General features: G+C 32.9%; 1 protein-coding gene across 1 annotated transcript in view; it reads right to left on the bottom strand.

Moving 5' to 3' along the window:
- The window catches only part of si:ch211-127i16.2 (probable flavin-containing monoamine oxidase A), an 84,280-nt gene that overhangs the window by 16,545 nt on the left and 51,134 nt on the right, over window positions 1–16,601 (bottom strand). Inside the window, exon 11 of the mRNA XM_056467070.1 lies at window positions 3,284–3,370. Within this exon, the coding sequence (XP_056323045.1) occupies window positions 3,284–3,370 (87 nt within the window). The remainder of the gene's footprint in view (window positions 1–3,283; window positions 3,371–16,601) is intronic.

The raw sequence follows: 16,601 nt of genomic DNA, 5'->3' as shown, positions 1-16,601 counted from the left end.
CATTACAACCAGCATATGCAGAAGCGCACAACACACCGAACCTTGAGACGGATGGGCCACAGCAGCATAAGACCACAACGGGTGCCACTCCTGTCAGCTAAGAACAGGAAACTGAGGCTACAATTCACACAAGCTCACCAAAATTGGACAATAGAAGATTGAAAAAACGTTGCCTGGTCTGATGAGTCTCAATTTCTGCTGCAACATTGGGATGGTAGGGTCAGAATTTGCCATCAACAACATGAAAGCATGAATCCATCCTGCCTGGTAAAAATATTTCAGACTGGTGGTGGTGGTGTTATGGTGTGGTGGATATTTTCTTGGCACTCTTTAGGCCTATTAGTACCAATTGAGCATTGTGTCAACACCACAGCCTTCCTGAGTATTGTTGCCGACCATGTCCATCTCTTTATGACCACAGTGTACCCATCTTCTGATAGCTACTTCCAGCAGGATATTGCACCATGTCATAAAATGGAAATCATCTCAAACTGGTTTCTTGAACATGACAATGAGTTCACTGTACTTAAATGGCCTCCACAGTCACTAGACTCAATCTAATAGGGCACTTTTGGGATGTGGTGGAATGGGAGACTCGCATCATGGATGTGCAGCCGACAAATCTGCAGCAACTGTGTGATGCTATCATGTCAATATGGACCAAAATCTCAGAGGAATATTTCCAGTATTTTGTTGAATCTATGCCATGAAGGATTAAGGCATTTCTGAAGGCAAAAAGGAGTCCAACTCAGTAATAGTAAGGTGTAGCTAATAAAGTGGCCAGTGAGTGTATATATACACTGTGGGGTACTGTAAAGAAAAATCTACATTAATCAAATTACCTGAGCTAAGGAACTCAGAGTTAAACTCATTATTGATAAATAAGAAAAGAAAGTCATAAGTATGACAAATTTATGAGGTACTAAGTCTTGGTTATGAGATAAAAAGTTAAAACATACAAATTCATAATTGACAAGAAGTCAAAATAGTGAAGTACAGTACTGTCATAATTAAAAGATAAAGCTGAAATCATGACACTGTCATAAATTTGACGTAAAAACAAATAAATTACGGTTATTTAAGGTTATATTGAATCAGTAGTTCAGACAATATAAAGCAACAGTTCAAAATGATGACATACTAAACAAAAGTCTAAATTTGAAATAATTAAATACTAATAATTGATAGAAAAATCTAAAAAAGAACTAAAAAAATATCTATAATGTAATTTAAGAATGCCAGCTATTATTACTATGTTTTTGTAGGTTATAGCGGAAAGCAAAGGTGTATTATAGCTCATCATTTTGGCATCTCTGCTTTCCGCAATGACCCCATAAACCCAGCACACACAACTTCTCTGGACTCTGAAGGTAATTTTCTAGTTGAAAAGGTAGTGTATTTTCTTCCTGAGCTGCAGTTCACTGGAAAATGGCCTTGCCGTCAGTATTCCCATCATCCTCTCCAGCTCTCTCTGTGATCCTCAATCCAAGGAGTTGCTCAAGGCTATTCTCTCTTTTCACTTTAGAGTGCTAAAGTGGCCTGAGCCCCTTTCGCGCCAAGGCGGAAAAATGTTAACATACTGTTGTAGATGATGGCTGTCAAACCAATGTGGCCGTTTGTCAATCTCAATTAGGCTTTCTGCAAGGTCTATGGTGCCTTTTTACCTCTCAGGGGGAAAGAATTCCCATTTCTATTGTGTGAAATGGTGCATTTCAGGCGCAGTGGAGGACCGGTTCTCAGCTTTGGCCAGCGAGGAATAGAAGCGGCCGCAGAGATTTCCATTTGGGTTGATGCCCGTGGCGAGTGTCACATTGAGACTTGTCAAGGAGGTGATGAACTCTAGCAGGTCTTAATAGGTTCATGCCTGATTCTGGACAATGCGTGTTGTTTTCTCATGCTGACTCATTCAGAGAGAACACAAGAGCTTTGACATTTGGATCCGTTCAAAACATTGAGACGATTTCACTGACTGTTTCATCTGTATGGCTTCCAAACTGTTGGACAATGTAGCTTTGCGGGAAATCTATAGCCGCATATCTTGGACAGAACATATCAGATCAGTTGAATGTGAACTGTGTTATTATGAATGTCTAATCCTGTTTAGCATATAAAGAATAGGTCAAATGAAAGGTTAAGTGAAATACTTTCACTTGGCAGCCTTATTTTTCTAAAGCTCATATGGAAAGTTTCTGCAGCTTTGCCTGAATGACATCTGTAATATGATTCCCAGATATGAAAACCGGCCCTAAAATGTGTCATGCTGTTGACATTGCCGGAGGTCTAATTTGGAAATGCATGAAAATGTTGAGGTTTATCATCTACATTTTTTTTTCATGAATACCACAACAGTAATTTGTCGAATTGAGATCATTCAGATTATGGTGTTAAAATGTATCCTTTGCTAAACCATGTCTTAAAAACATTACTAAACAATATCTTAACAATTATTGCTTTCAAGGAGAAAGGATGGCTAAATTTGTTACAAGGATATACTGTACATACTGTATTGCATACAGAGATGTGGAATATAATATTCTTATGAATCCCAGCAGTCTTAACGATTCTGCATTGATGCATAAAATATACATGTAAAAATGTAAATAATGGACCTATCATAAATATTTATTCTTCATTATAAAGTATCCACATTATTACTTAATATTAACATCTAATATTAAAACTGGAGCTGAAACATCTGACATAAGTGCATGACTAACCTTTTGAAAGCTGTGTCATTTTAAAATCGCTTATGTAATTATTAATTATTACCACTTCATAAACATATTTTACTGAAAATGATGTCAAAAAAAGACAGATTTCTAGTTCAATCCTGCGACTGTTTGACAAATCTTATTTGCAAAAATTACCAAAATGGGCAAAGTATAAGAGACCATTAGCATTTATAATTTATATGATTTATTTATGTATATTTCTTGAAATAAATGGTCCTAATTACATAAATGACTACAAAAACAGATTATTTTTTTTGCCAGATACTTCCAGATGCACTGAAAAAAACGCCACACACTCAAAAACAAGGTTTGAGTCTATTTTCTACAATTTCTCCTAAGCGCAACAGCTGCCACAAAATATTTTCTGCATAATTTCTCCATTTCCCTTGCACTGTTTTCCATACACTCCAGGTGCACCACAAAGGAGGCTGCATGAAGAAAAATTTGAGCTCCTAAATGCTCCAAAATAAAGCTGAAGTGGAGGGTTTCGCAAGACAATGACTAGAAATTCTGTGACTCAGAAAACATATTGGCTGAGATTCACCACACACCTTTTCTGCATAGTGAATGTAGGTGGACGCCTCCGGGCCGAGGTACTTCACCAGGCTGGAGATCACTGCATCTCTTCTCTCCTCCAACTAAAATAAGCACAAAAATGTTTCTTCATTTCACAAAAAGAAAGGCTATTACAGGATAACATGAACCAGAGATAAACACATTTCTTGGTTTGGCATGTCAAATAAAGACATTATTAATGGAATCTGAGAGATTTCTCTCTGCATTGAAAGTATATTTACCCCAAAATCTGGCCTTTTTAAAATGTTAATAAAGAGATCAAAAAATAAGTCCATATGAATCAACAATTTAATCCTTATATTCTAAAGAGACATGAATAATGATTTATGAGACAAACCAATTTAATTAGCTTTAATTCACATGTATAAACACTGATCAGTGCACAGTGTTTACAGAATTCAGCATACGTGACAACAAGGTTTATTCTTTCATGTGACACCATAATGTTTAAGCTTTCACAAGAACCAATGAGGTTTGTTCTCTCATGTCAAGCTGGTATGATGCTTGAAACTGCTGGGATGTAAGCTATGAGCTGATAATAGTGCAATATCCATATCGCAGAGAGGTGCTATAAAGGCAATACATTTACAGTATGTACCAAGTGTTTGTGTAGCATACATAGGTTGTTTATTCAAATTTGACCAATCCAATGGGGCCTTACTATATTTATACCTGCCTCAGTTAGTGCTGTTATGCTATTGGCTGTTGTGTTGTCTAAATGTTTGCACCTTGACAGTTTTTGATAGTCTGAATTAGATTTAATTATATCCAAACAATATATTACTTGCTTATTTTATTATGATTATTACATTTCTAAATTATAATAGCATTTTTCTAGGGACATGTTATGTCACAAGAATTATCGTTATCGCAATACGTAACAACAATATTGCATATTGCAGATTTTTCTCTAGCATCATGCAGTCCTATAAACTTTGGCACACAAAACACAATGTATTCATTCCAAACTTGGTGTGCTTTGTGACAAGAGTGACCAGAACTTAACTGCACAGATTTGGCACAGTGCCACCTAGTGTTCTGGAGATAAGAAAAAAAAAACAATATACTGTAGGAAAATAGTTTGTTTTGAAAAGCGGTCAATGGATCGTCTATCTATGCTGCCGTTTGCACTACTGCATTTTCGTTTTATAATGAAACTGCACCTAATGCAAACTGGAGGTTTTACTGCATTTCAGAAAAACAATCTCTGTCCACACTTAATGTATACTCTGGTAATATTTATATCATTTGCTAATTAATAACCTCATGTGGAACTGTGAATCTGCTTCTCATTTTGGAGTCTGTTACTGTCGGAAGTCGCACTTCAGTCATGGCGGACGCATGCTTTGACAGCCTTCCTGACTGAATGAATGAATGAATTAAATACACGGTTTTCCACCAAAGCAACCCTGGGGTGCTGAAATAAAATTGGCTAAACTGGCATTGGGCATGTTGAAATTACCAAAACAAAGACAGCGTTCCAGCATGGAAAACACATTTTCAAAGCAGAATATCTGACTTTAGCATTACTTTTAGCTAAACAAGTATGTTCACTTGGCATGTTTCTGCATCATATAATGGTATTTTTATGCTTTAGATTAATCAAAAACGTACATACAGCATCTTTAAAACAAAAAAAGCATTAGTGTAAAAGGCAGCTATGTTATGATTAGTTGAATGTTGAGCTTGCATCTAATTTGCTAAAAAAATCTAAGTTACAAGTGTTAGAGGAGTGGGCTACCAGAAAAAATACACACAGTCAAGATAAATTAATTTAAGGTGCTTTCACACCTAGACTTTTGTTTTGAAACCTGCCTCGTTGCCCCAGTTAACGCGGTTTGTTTGGCATATGGGAAACCAGCAATCGCGCTCTGATCCGCGCCAAATCAATCCGTCCGAGATCGCCTGAATGAGGTGTTCTCGGCTCGATTGAAACAAACTCTGGAGTGGATCGATTGTAGTGAGAAAGCAAAATGATCAGAGCCTGGCTATATCACAGTGTATTATGGATATGTAATAGGCATATATAGACAGCTATATAAAGAGCGAATTATGAGTAGGGTGAGATGTCATTCCTACCGGTAAATGTGCGTTTCATGTTAAATGCGAAAGTGAAAGCATGCTAACAATAACGAGAGCCGATTATCCATTAGGAAAACTGACCGAACTGCAGTTTTGGTTTATCTGTTATTTCTCTCTATAATGTAAAGGCTATAATGCATAATTCTAGCCAGGAGCTCTGTATGAGAAAGTCTTACCTCTGATTTATACTTGGTGACGATGTCTGTGGGTGTCACCATTCAAAACTAAAGCGCAGATTTTCGCTTATAATGTCTTCTTGCTCATTGCCATAAATTAAAATAAGGACGCATGACAGCTGAGCGGGACTAAATAAACAGTGAAACTCTGACCAATGTTAGGAGAGATAACTAGCACATGACTTGTTTTAGCTCTTTTGGTCCGTTTAGAAACTTTGCCGTGTGAAAGGAAACCGCACCAAGAACAATGTGGAACATTTTAACAATTTTAATCCCTGTTTCGGATCAAAACAGGTGTGAAAGCACCCTGAAATATTCAAAAGTTTGGTACACTTCTGTATGTTCGTGAAACACACTTATGTATGTTTTGCATATGTGAATTGTATTTTATGAATATGTATTTTATGTTGAGCACAAGAATTGGGGTTTGTAAATATATCCATTTTGTAAATGCTAATTAGGTTTCATGCATGTGAAGTTGTATTTTTGCATAAATTATTATTGGGACTAAACTGGCTCCTTTAGCTTTCCGCCCTGCATTTCATGCAACATTTGAGCATAAACAAAAACATTCTCAACCACTTTGCCCCTAGAACCACAGTTGTCAAACAAAACATTCATTAAATATTTAAGAATTATTCAAAGAAAAAACTTCCCCGGTCATTCACCTAACCTAAACAAAACCAATTTTTTACAAATATCTGAACTGTCTAGATCAGGAGAGCCCAAGCTCAGTCCTAGAGGGCCAGTGTCCTGAAGAGTTTAGCTCTAACTTGCCTCTAACACACCTGCCTGGAAGTTTCTAGTATATCTACATTAAGATTGATTAACTGGTTCAGGTGTGTTTAACTGGGGTTGAAGCGAAGAACCGAGTTTGGAACACTGGTCTAGATCTAGTTATCAAATAAATGAACAAATTACTTTTGAGATAACATATCAAGGGGCATCACGGTGGCGCAGTGGGTAGCACAATCGCCTCACAGCAAGAAGGTCGCTGATTCAAGCCCCAGCTGAGTCAGTTGGCGTTTCTGTGTGGAGTTTGCATGTTCTTCCCGTGTTCGCGTGGGTTTCCTCCACAAGTGCAAAGACATGTGGTATAGGTGAATTGGGTAGGCTAAATTGTCCGTAGTGAATGTTTGTGATTGGGTGTGTGTGGATGTTTCCCAGAGATGGGTTGAAGCTGGAAGAGCATCCGCTGTGTAAAAACATTTGCTGGATGAGTTGGCGGTTCATTGCGCTGTGGCAACCCCAGATCAATAAAGGGACTAAGCTGAAAAGAAAATGAATGAATAACATATCAAGATGTAAGTGTAAAAGAGGCATAACTGCATTTAGCATTAACTTTATCTATAATATATGATCATTTAATTGCAAATGGCAAACAATGTGCATGCAAAAAAAGATGACTTTTCATTGTACATCAAAATACATAATAATAATAATAATAACAATAATAATAATAATAATTAAATAACAGTAATGGCAAAAATAGCAATAATAAGTCCTCTTTTTGACAGTATGCTAACCTCGACTTCATTTTCTTCACTGTAGGATACAGACTGGTTCTGACTCCTCCACCTCCATCAATCTGAATAACTCCCTTCCTTTTCGGTCTCCGTGAGTTATGGGCAGAAAGGGGCTGGGCTGCGCACCCCTGCTGTTACTATGCCAAGCAGTGACAGATGTTATGGGAGCGAATAAAACCCTGCATCTGCATGTTATGCACACTTCCACTTGAACCGAGTGTCCTGGACCATAATTCAGTGTGCAGTTATGGCTGTGCAGCAGGTATGGGACGGGGCGGCGGAGGAACCATCTGCGGGGGGGGTTGTTATAAAAGTGTCCATAAGGATCTAGAGGGCCAGCCACTATCTCTAATGCCTGGCCATAAAACAAACCGCACAAAATTACACTTCATGTCCACACTTCAATCTTTGCCAGCTCATTCATGTGAAGTTAATGCGGAGTAACGGCAGAAAGCACACGTAATGCTGAGTAGTCAGTCAGAGCTCTCTGCACATCTGTATAAAGAAGCTGAGGACATGACTCGTCAGTTTCACAGAGAAATCTCAGTTAATGAATGCTAAAGATGAAGACTTCAACAGAAAATACTACAGTAGCATGCGCAAATTAGCGTGTTGTATTAGCAGATGAGAACTAGATTGGCTTGTCCATTTGATTCATTATGAATGATGCGACCATCGGCTGAGTGGCTTAGAAGAACTGTTGTCATCTATAATGCATGACTACGGATGGCTTGGGAGAGGTTTGTCATAAAAAACATGCTTATCAGACCAGTTTATCTAAAAGAGGGAATTCTGGTCGTGACTGGTTTGCATGGATTTTAGCTTTAGGCTGATTATTTTGAGCATGCAGGATGTGTGGCAATCTTTGTTTGACGGAGCGACGAGTAACAGATAAATCAATATTTTGGCATGTTATCAGTCAGGAAGAGACCCTTTGAAGAGTCAGAGCTGGAAATATTTGTTCTCCCAAGATAACACTTGCAGTTTAACGCTGTGGCAAAGACATTAAGCTAATCACTCATCTGATAGCGCTTGTTTGCGTTGACAGTTTGGTTATGGAGAAAATTAATTAGCTTTTTCATTGATCTGCCACAAACACTCGCAGAAAGACTAGCTTAGACTAGCATGAAAGCTACGCTTGTGTCAGTTTCATGATTGGGCTTTTGCAGCTGGATGCTGTAACTAAAATGCAAAAGCATTTCTCAGTAGCTGTGCAATCGGACAAGAAAAGGATAATATAATGTTAGCGTAGATGTAGTATGTAGAGGACGTGAAATATTTTATACTGTCATGATGACAAAGACAAAAAAAATTTGTTATAACACTAAAAATGCTCGGATATTTTAACCCAATTCTGGGTGTAATACAGACTAAACTAAATTCTGGGTTCATTTTTTAAAATAAATTTATAGGAATTCATCCCAATGTTTGGGTTTGTCCATATTTTACCCAATTTGGGTTTAAATAACCCTGCATTTCTTGGAGTGTAGAACCCAGTTATTAAAACTAAAAACTAGGGATGTCCAGATCTGATCGGAATTTGGACTCGATTATGCGGTTTCAGACTCAATGAGGACTCAAATATATATGTACATATTTATATATATATTGTCATTATTTTTTAACACATCTATAGTTATGCGGGGGCACAGAGTTAGACCTCTTTCTTGACTTCACACAGAAACAGCACGCATACAGCATGACATTACTTTGCTGCAAAGATGCTATTGGTTAAACTGCGGCAAAATAGAACACGGAAGCAGCTTGCAGTGCAAAGCACATGTATGTCTGCAGTCTGGAGGTATTATAAAGTTGCTGAAGACAACATTGCCATTGCCAACACTGCATTGCCAACTTGTGAGATATGTAAACTTGGCATTGCAAAAGGTAGAACGGAAAAAGCTACATTTAACATTTTACACATTTAATATTTAAAACCTGATAAGACACCTCAAAAACAATCGTAAAACCTCGATTTAAAATGTCGTCTCGCCACTATTTCACATAGAAAGCTCTGCCAGCTCTTTATACGAAGATTTCTGACAAACTACTTGTCCTTTTATAAGATGTACCACATGTTTCATTCACCACAGACATATGGAGTTCCCCCATAGCACCCGTGTCTCTACTAAGCCTTAACGTATTATATAAGTATTATATTATATAGAAGTATTATATAGAAGTAACGGATCGGGTTTCGGTATCGGTAGATCCTCAAAATCAAATAATTCTGACTCGATCTCAAGGGCAAAAAAACCTGATCGGGAAATCCCTACTAAAAATGTGTTGAAAAAAAATACACTCAAGGAAATGTTTGAAAAAAGTACAATTTTACAGGAAGGCTAATAATTGTATATTTATGAATAATATATTTATTTCATTTGGCTTACTTGAAATTAAGCAAATGCCGTATGGCTTAATCTACCATTGTACTTTTTTCATTTAATTTAGGATGACTTACTCTCAAAATGCAATAAAATATTAATTTATATTTCTTAATTATTAATAATAATAACAATAATAATATTAATAATTCCAATTTGAAAGAGCCTATTATCTGACAAAATTTTATGGGCAAAATTTGTTTGTTCCACTTAAAATTATCAGAAAATATTAATAACATTAATAATGACCTCATGACATGTTTTTGACAGACGTGTTTATATCATCATGTTTATGACAGGTTAATGACAGACATGTTTATATCATCATGCTTATGACATGTTTATGACAGGCATGTTTATATCATCATGTTTATGACAGTGTTCATTTTGACATCAAATTTTGATTTAGTTTTAGTCTTTTGACTAAAATTCCATTTTAGTTTTAGTCCTAGTCTTCTGAATCATTTTAGTTTTCATTTTAGTCTAGTTTTAATCGACTAAATTTCATAAGATTTTAGTTGACTATATCAACTCTATATTCAGTTGATTTAATTAAAATATTGTATACATTTATTTATATAAAATACTCTTACTTAAAATGAAATAAAAGAGTGTAATTAAAATATGAAATATAGATTTCCCATTGAAGACCAAAAATTAGATATGCATTGTTTATTTATATCATAAGAAATATGTAAAATTATGTGTCGGCAAGAACAGTAGCCTACTGAAAATGTAGGACTTTGCAATTATTTAGCAAACTCTTTATTTTAACATGGTAAAAAAGTATGTGTTGAATAGTTTTGAGTCATTAAATCTTTGAAAGTGCTTGAAATAGTTTAAGCCCACTTTACAATCTCAGTCTATAGCAAGTTTTACTGTTGTAGTTGGTGTTACATGCAGGTGCTCAGCTATAGCACTGAGTAAATAAGTAGAGTAATGACATATGACTGGCAAATGATAATGTGTTTTCTTGTAAAATGTGCACTCAGTCCCATGGCTCTGTTAGTTCACATAGTGGAATTATAAAGTGAAAATGTACGTGAAAAATAAAAGTGCTCTTCACTTCAAAGCAGTTTTGTTAGAATGCAGCTCACAGTTAATAGTATCATTACATCCTTACAGCAAGAAATAATCACATCGTTGAATGACATCTTGAAGGAAGCAGTTTTTGTTTTGTGGTAGATGTACACTGTAAATGGCTGTTGTCATGACGACTGTGGCAGATGCAGACAGCACACGTGAACCTAGCTCGAGTTAGATCAGGCCAGCTAAACTGTAGCCGCAGCTAAAATAAAACGCATGAGGAAACAACTTCTCATGAAAATAAATGCCATGATCATGTTACTGTTGTAATAATTTTTAATGTAGTCACGGAGTCAATTCTCTAAAGGTCAGCGTGAGGCTATACCGTTTCAGTTAAGCATAAGCACATACACAGGTAAATAAAAAAGACTGAGTTTACCGTGAATTTCGGGATGATTCTCTGGCATGCTGATGTTGCTTTAGATTTGTTGTTTTTATCAGCTATTTCTTCCCCATTTGGTTTATGCTCTTTTTGTCTTGACTCCTAGCTGTTGCCATCTCATTATACATAGTTTAATCAGACAGATGATGGATGATGATGTTATCGCATCCTGCGTCTACTGTGGATCAGTTTCAATTCACTTTTCAAAAGTGTGTCTATGTGTGTGTGTTTGTGTGTGTGTGCGTGTGTGTTCGTCATGCATCACACACCAAGATTTATTCTGATTGGATATTTTTTCAAAAAATATCCCTCAATCACATACTCGTCTCGTTTTTATTAGTCAACGAAAATGTCAGTATATTTCTATTATAGTTGTCATCATCATCACTTAATTTTTATTTAGTTTTCATTTAGTTTTCGTTGGTAGAAACTTGTTCGAAAATTATGACGAATGTTTTTCCTCAACAAAATTAACACTGAAGACAGATTTATGACAGACATGTTTGTATCATCATGTTTATGACAGATTTATGACAGATATGTTTATATCATCCTGTTTATGATAGGTTTGACAGAAGTTTATATCATCATGTTTATGACAGATTTATGACAGATATGTTTATATCATCCTGTTTATGATAGGTTTGACAGATGTTTATATCATCATGTTTATGACAGATTTATGACAGACATGTTTATATCATCATGTTTATGATAGATTTATGACAGCTATGTTTATATCATCATGTTTATGATAGATTTATGACAGCTATGTTTATATCACCATGTTTATGATAGATTTATGACAGCTATGTTAATATCATCATGTTTATGATAGATTTATGACAGATATGTTTATATCACGTTCATGATAGATTTATGACAGCTATGTTTATATCAACATGTTCATGATAGATTTATGACAGCTATGTTTATATCATCATGTTTGTGATAGATTTATAACAGATATGTTTATATCAAGATGTTCATGATAGATTTATGACAGATATGTTAATATCATCATGTTTATGATAGATTTATGACAGACATGTTTATATCATCATGTTTATGATAGATTTATGACAGCTATGTTTATATCATCATGTTTATGATAGATTTATGACAGCTATGTTAATATCATCATGTTTATGATAGAATTATGACAGATATGTTTATATCACGTTCATGATAGATTTATGACAGCTATGTTTATATCAACATGTTCATGATAGATTTATGACAGCTATGTTTATATCATCATGTTTGTGATAGATTTATAACAGATATGTTTATATCAACATGTTCATGATAGATTTATGACAGATATGTTTATATCAACATGTTCATGATAGATTTATGACAGATATGTTTATATCAACATGTTCATGATAGATTTATGACAGATATGTTAATATCATCATGTTTAGGATAGATTTATGACAGCTATGTTTATATCAACATGTTCATGATAGATTTATGACAGATATGTTTATATCATCATGTTTATGATAGATTTATGACAGATATGTTTATATCACGTTCATGATAGATTTATGACAGCTATGTTTATATCAACATGTTCATGATAGATTTATGACAGCTATGTTTATATCATCATGTTTGTGATAGATTTATAACAGATATGTTTATATCAACATGTTCATGATAGATTTATGACAGATATGTTAATATCATCATGTTTATGATAGATTTATGACAGACATGTTTATATCATCATGTTTATGATAGATTTATGACAGCTATGTTTATATCATCATGTTTATGATAGATTTATGACAGCTATGTTAATATCATCATGTTTATGATAGATTTATGACAGATATGTTTATATCAACATGTTCATGATAGATTTATGACAGATATGTTTATATCATCATGTTTATGATAGATTTATGACAGATATGTTAATATCAACATGTTCATGATAGATTTATGACAGATATGTTTATATCATCATGTTTAGGATAGATTTATGACAGACATGTTTATATCATCATGTTTATGATAGATTTATGACAGCTATGTTTATATCATCATGTTTATGATAGATTTATGACAGCTATGTTAATATCATCATGTTTATGATAGATTTATGACAGATATGTTTATATCATGTTCATGATAGATTTATGACAGCTATGTTTATATCAACATGTTCATGATAGATTTATGACAGCTATGTTTATATCATCATGTTTGTGATAGATTTATAACAGATATGTTTATATCATCATGTTTGTGATAGATTTATGACAGCTATGTTTATATCATCATGTTTATGATAGATTTATGACAGCTATGTTTATATCATCATGTTTATGATAGATTTATGACAGACATGTTTATATCATCATGTTTATGATAGATTTATGACAGCTATGTTTATATCATCATGTTTATGATAGATTTATGACAGCTATGTTAATATCATCATGTTCATGATAGATTTATGACAGACATGTTTATATCATCATGTTTATGATAGATTTATGACAGCTATGTTTATATCATCATGTTTATGATAGATTTATGACAGCTATGTTAATATCATCATAATTATGATAGATTTATGACAGATATGTTTATATCACGTTCATGATAGATTTATGACAGCTATGTTTATATCAACATGTTCATGATAGATTTATGACAGCTATGTTTATATCATCATGTTTGTGATAGATTTATAACAGATATGTTTATATCAACATGTTCATGATAGATTTATGACAGATATGTTAATATCATCATGTTTATGATAGATTTATGACAGACATGTTTATATCATCATGTTTATGATAGATTTATGACAGCTATGTTTATATCATCATGTTTATGATAGATTTATGACAGCTATGTTAATATCATCATGTTTATGATAGATTTATGACAGATATGTTTATATCAACATGTTCATGATAGATTTATGACAGATATGTTTACATCATCATGTTTATGATAGATTTATGACAGATATGTTTATATCAACATGTTCATGATAGATTTATGACAGATATGTTAATATCAACATGTTCATGATAGATTTATGACAGATATGTTTATATCATCATGTTTAGGATAGATTTATGACAGATATGTTTATATCAACATGTTCATGATAGATTTATGACAGATATGTTTATATCATCATGTTTATGATAGATTTATGACAGACATGTTTATATCATCATGTTTATGATAGATTTATGACAGCTATGTTTATATCATCATGTTTATGATAGATTTATGACAGCTATGTTAATATCATCATGTTTATGATAGATTTATGACAGATATGTTTATATCATGTTCATGATAGATTTATGACAGCTATGTTTATATCAACATGTTCATGATAGATTTATGACAGCTATGTTTATATCATCATGTTTGTGATAGATTTATAACAGATATGTTTATATCATCATGTTTGTGATAGATTTATGACAGCTATGTTTATATCATCATGTTTATGATAGATTTATGACAGCTATGTTTATATCATCATGTTTATGATAGATTTATGACAGACATGTTTATATCATCATGTTTATGATAGATTTATGACAGCTATGTTTATATCATCATGTTTATGATAGATTTATGACAGCTATGTTAATATCATCATGTTCATGATAGATTTATGACAGACATGTTTATATCATCATGTTTATGATAGATTTATGACAGCTATGTTTATATCATCATGTTTATGATAGATTTATGACAGCTATGTTAATATCATCATGTTTATGATAGATTTATGACAGATATGTTTATATCACGTTCATGATAGATTTATGACAGCTATGTTTATATCAACATGTTCATGATAGATTTATGACAGCTATGTTTATATCATCATGTTTGTGATAGATTTATAACAGATATGTTTATATCAACATGTTCATGATAGATTTATGACAGATATGTTAATATCATCATGTTTATGATAGATTTATGACAGACATGTTTATATCATCATGTTTATGATAGATTTATGACAGCTATGTTTATATCATCATGTTTATGATAGATTTATGACAGCTATGTTAATATCATCATGTTTATGATAGATTTATGACAGATATGTTTATATCAACATGTTCATGATAGATTTATGACAGATATGTTTACATCATCATGTTTATGATAGATTTATGACAGCTATGTTTATATCAACATGTTCATGATAGATTTATGACAGATATGTTTATATCAACATGTTCATGATAGATTTATGACAGATATGTTAATATCAACATGTTCATGATAGATTTATGACAGATATGTTTATATCATCATGTTTAGGATAGATTTATGACAGATATGTTTATATCAACATGTTCATGATAGATTTATGACAGATATGTTTATATCATCATGTTTATGATAGATTTATGACAGACATGTTTATATCATCATGTTTATGATAGATTTATGACAGCTATGTTTATATCATCATGTTTATGATAGATTTATGACAGCTATGTTAATATCATCATGTTTATGATAGATTTATGACAGATATGTTTATATCATGTTCATGATAGATTTATGACAGCTATGTTTATATCAACATGTTCATGATAGATTTATGACAGCTATGTTTATATCATCATGTTTGTGATAGATTTATGACAGCTATGTTTATATCATCATGTTTATGATAGATTTATGACAGCTATGTTTATATCATCATGTTTATGATAGATTTATGACAGACATGTTTATATCATCATGTTTATGATAGATTTATGACAGCTATGTTTATATCATCATGTTTATGATAGATTTATGACAGCTATGTTAATATCATCATGTTTATGATAGATTTATGACAGCTATGTTTATATCATCATGTTCATGATAGATTTATGACAGCTATGTTTATATCATCATGTTCATAATAGATTTATGACAGACATGTTTATATCATCATGTTTATGATAGATTTATGACAGCTATGTTTATATCATCATGTTTATGATAGATTTATGACAGCTATGTTTATATCATCATGTTTATGATAGATTTATGACAGACATGTTTATATCATCATGTTTATGATAGATTTATGACAGCTATGTTTATATCATCATGTTTATGATAGATTTATGACAGCTATGTTAATATCATCATGTTTATGATAGATTTATGACAGCTATGTTTATATCATCATGTTCATGATAGATTTATGACAGCTATGTTTATATCATCATGTTCATAATAGATTTATGACAGACATGTTTATATCATCATGTTTATGATAGATTTATGACAGCTATGTTTATATCAACATGTTCATGATAGATTTATGACAGCTATGTTTATATCATCATGTTTATGATAGATTTATGACAGCTATGTTAATATCATAATGTTTATGATAGATTTATGACAGATATGTTTATATCATGTTCATGATAGATTTATGACAGCTATGTTTATATCAACATGTTCATGATAGATTTATGACAGCTATGTTTATATCATCATGTTTGTGATAGATTTATAACAGATATGTTTATATCATCATGTTTGTGATAGATTTATGACAGCTATGTTTATATCATCATGTTTATGATAGATTTATGACAGCTATGTTTATATCATCATGTTTATGATAGATTTAT

Source organism: Danio aesculapii, chromosome 10, assembly GCF_903798145.1.
Source record: "Danio aesculapii chromosome 10, fDanAes4.1, whole genome shotgun sequence".
In the NCBI taxonomy this organism is placed as follows: Eukaryota; Metazoa; Chordata; class Actinopteri; order Cypriniformes; family Danionidae; genus Danio; species Danio aesculapii.
This window is presented reverse-complemented; position numbering and strand designations above follow the sequence as displayed.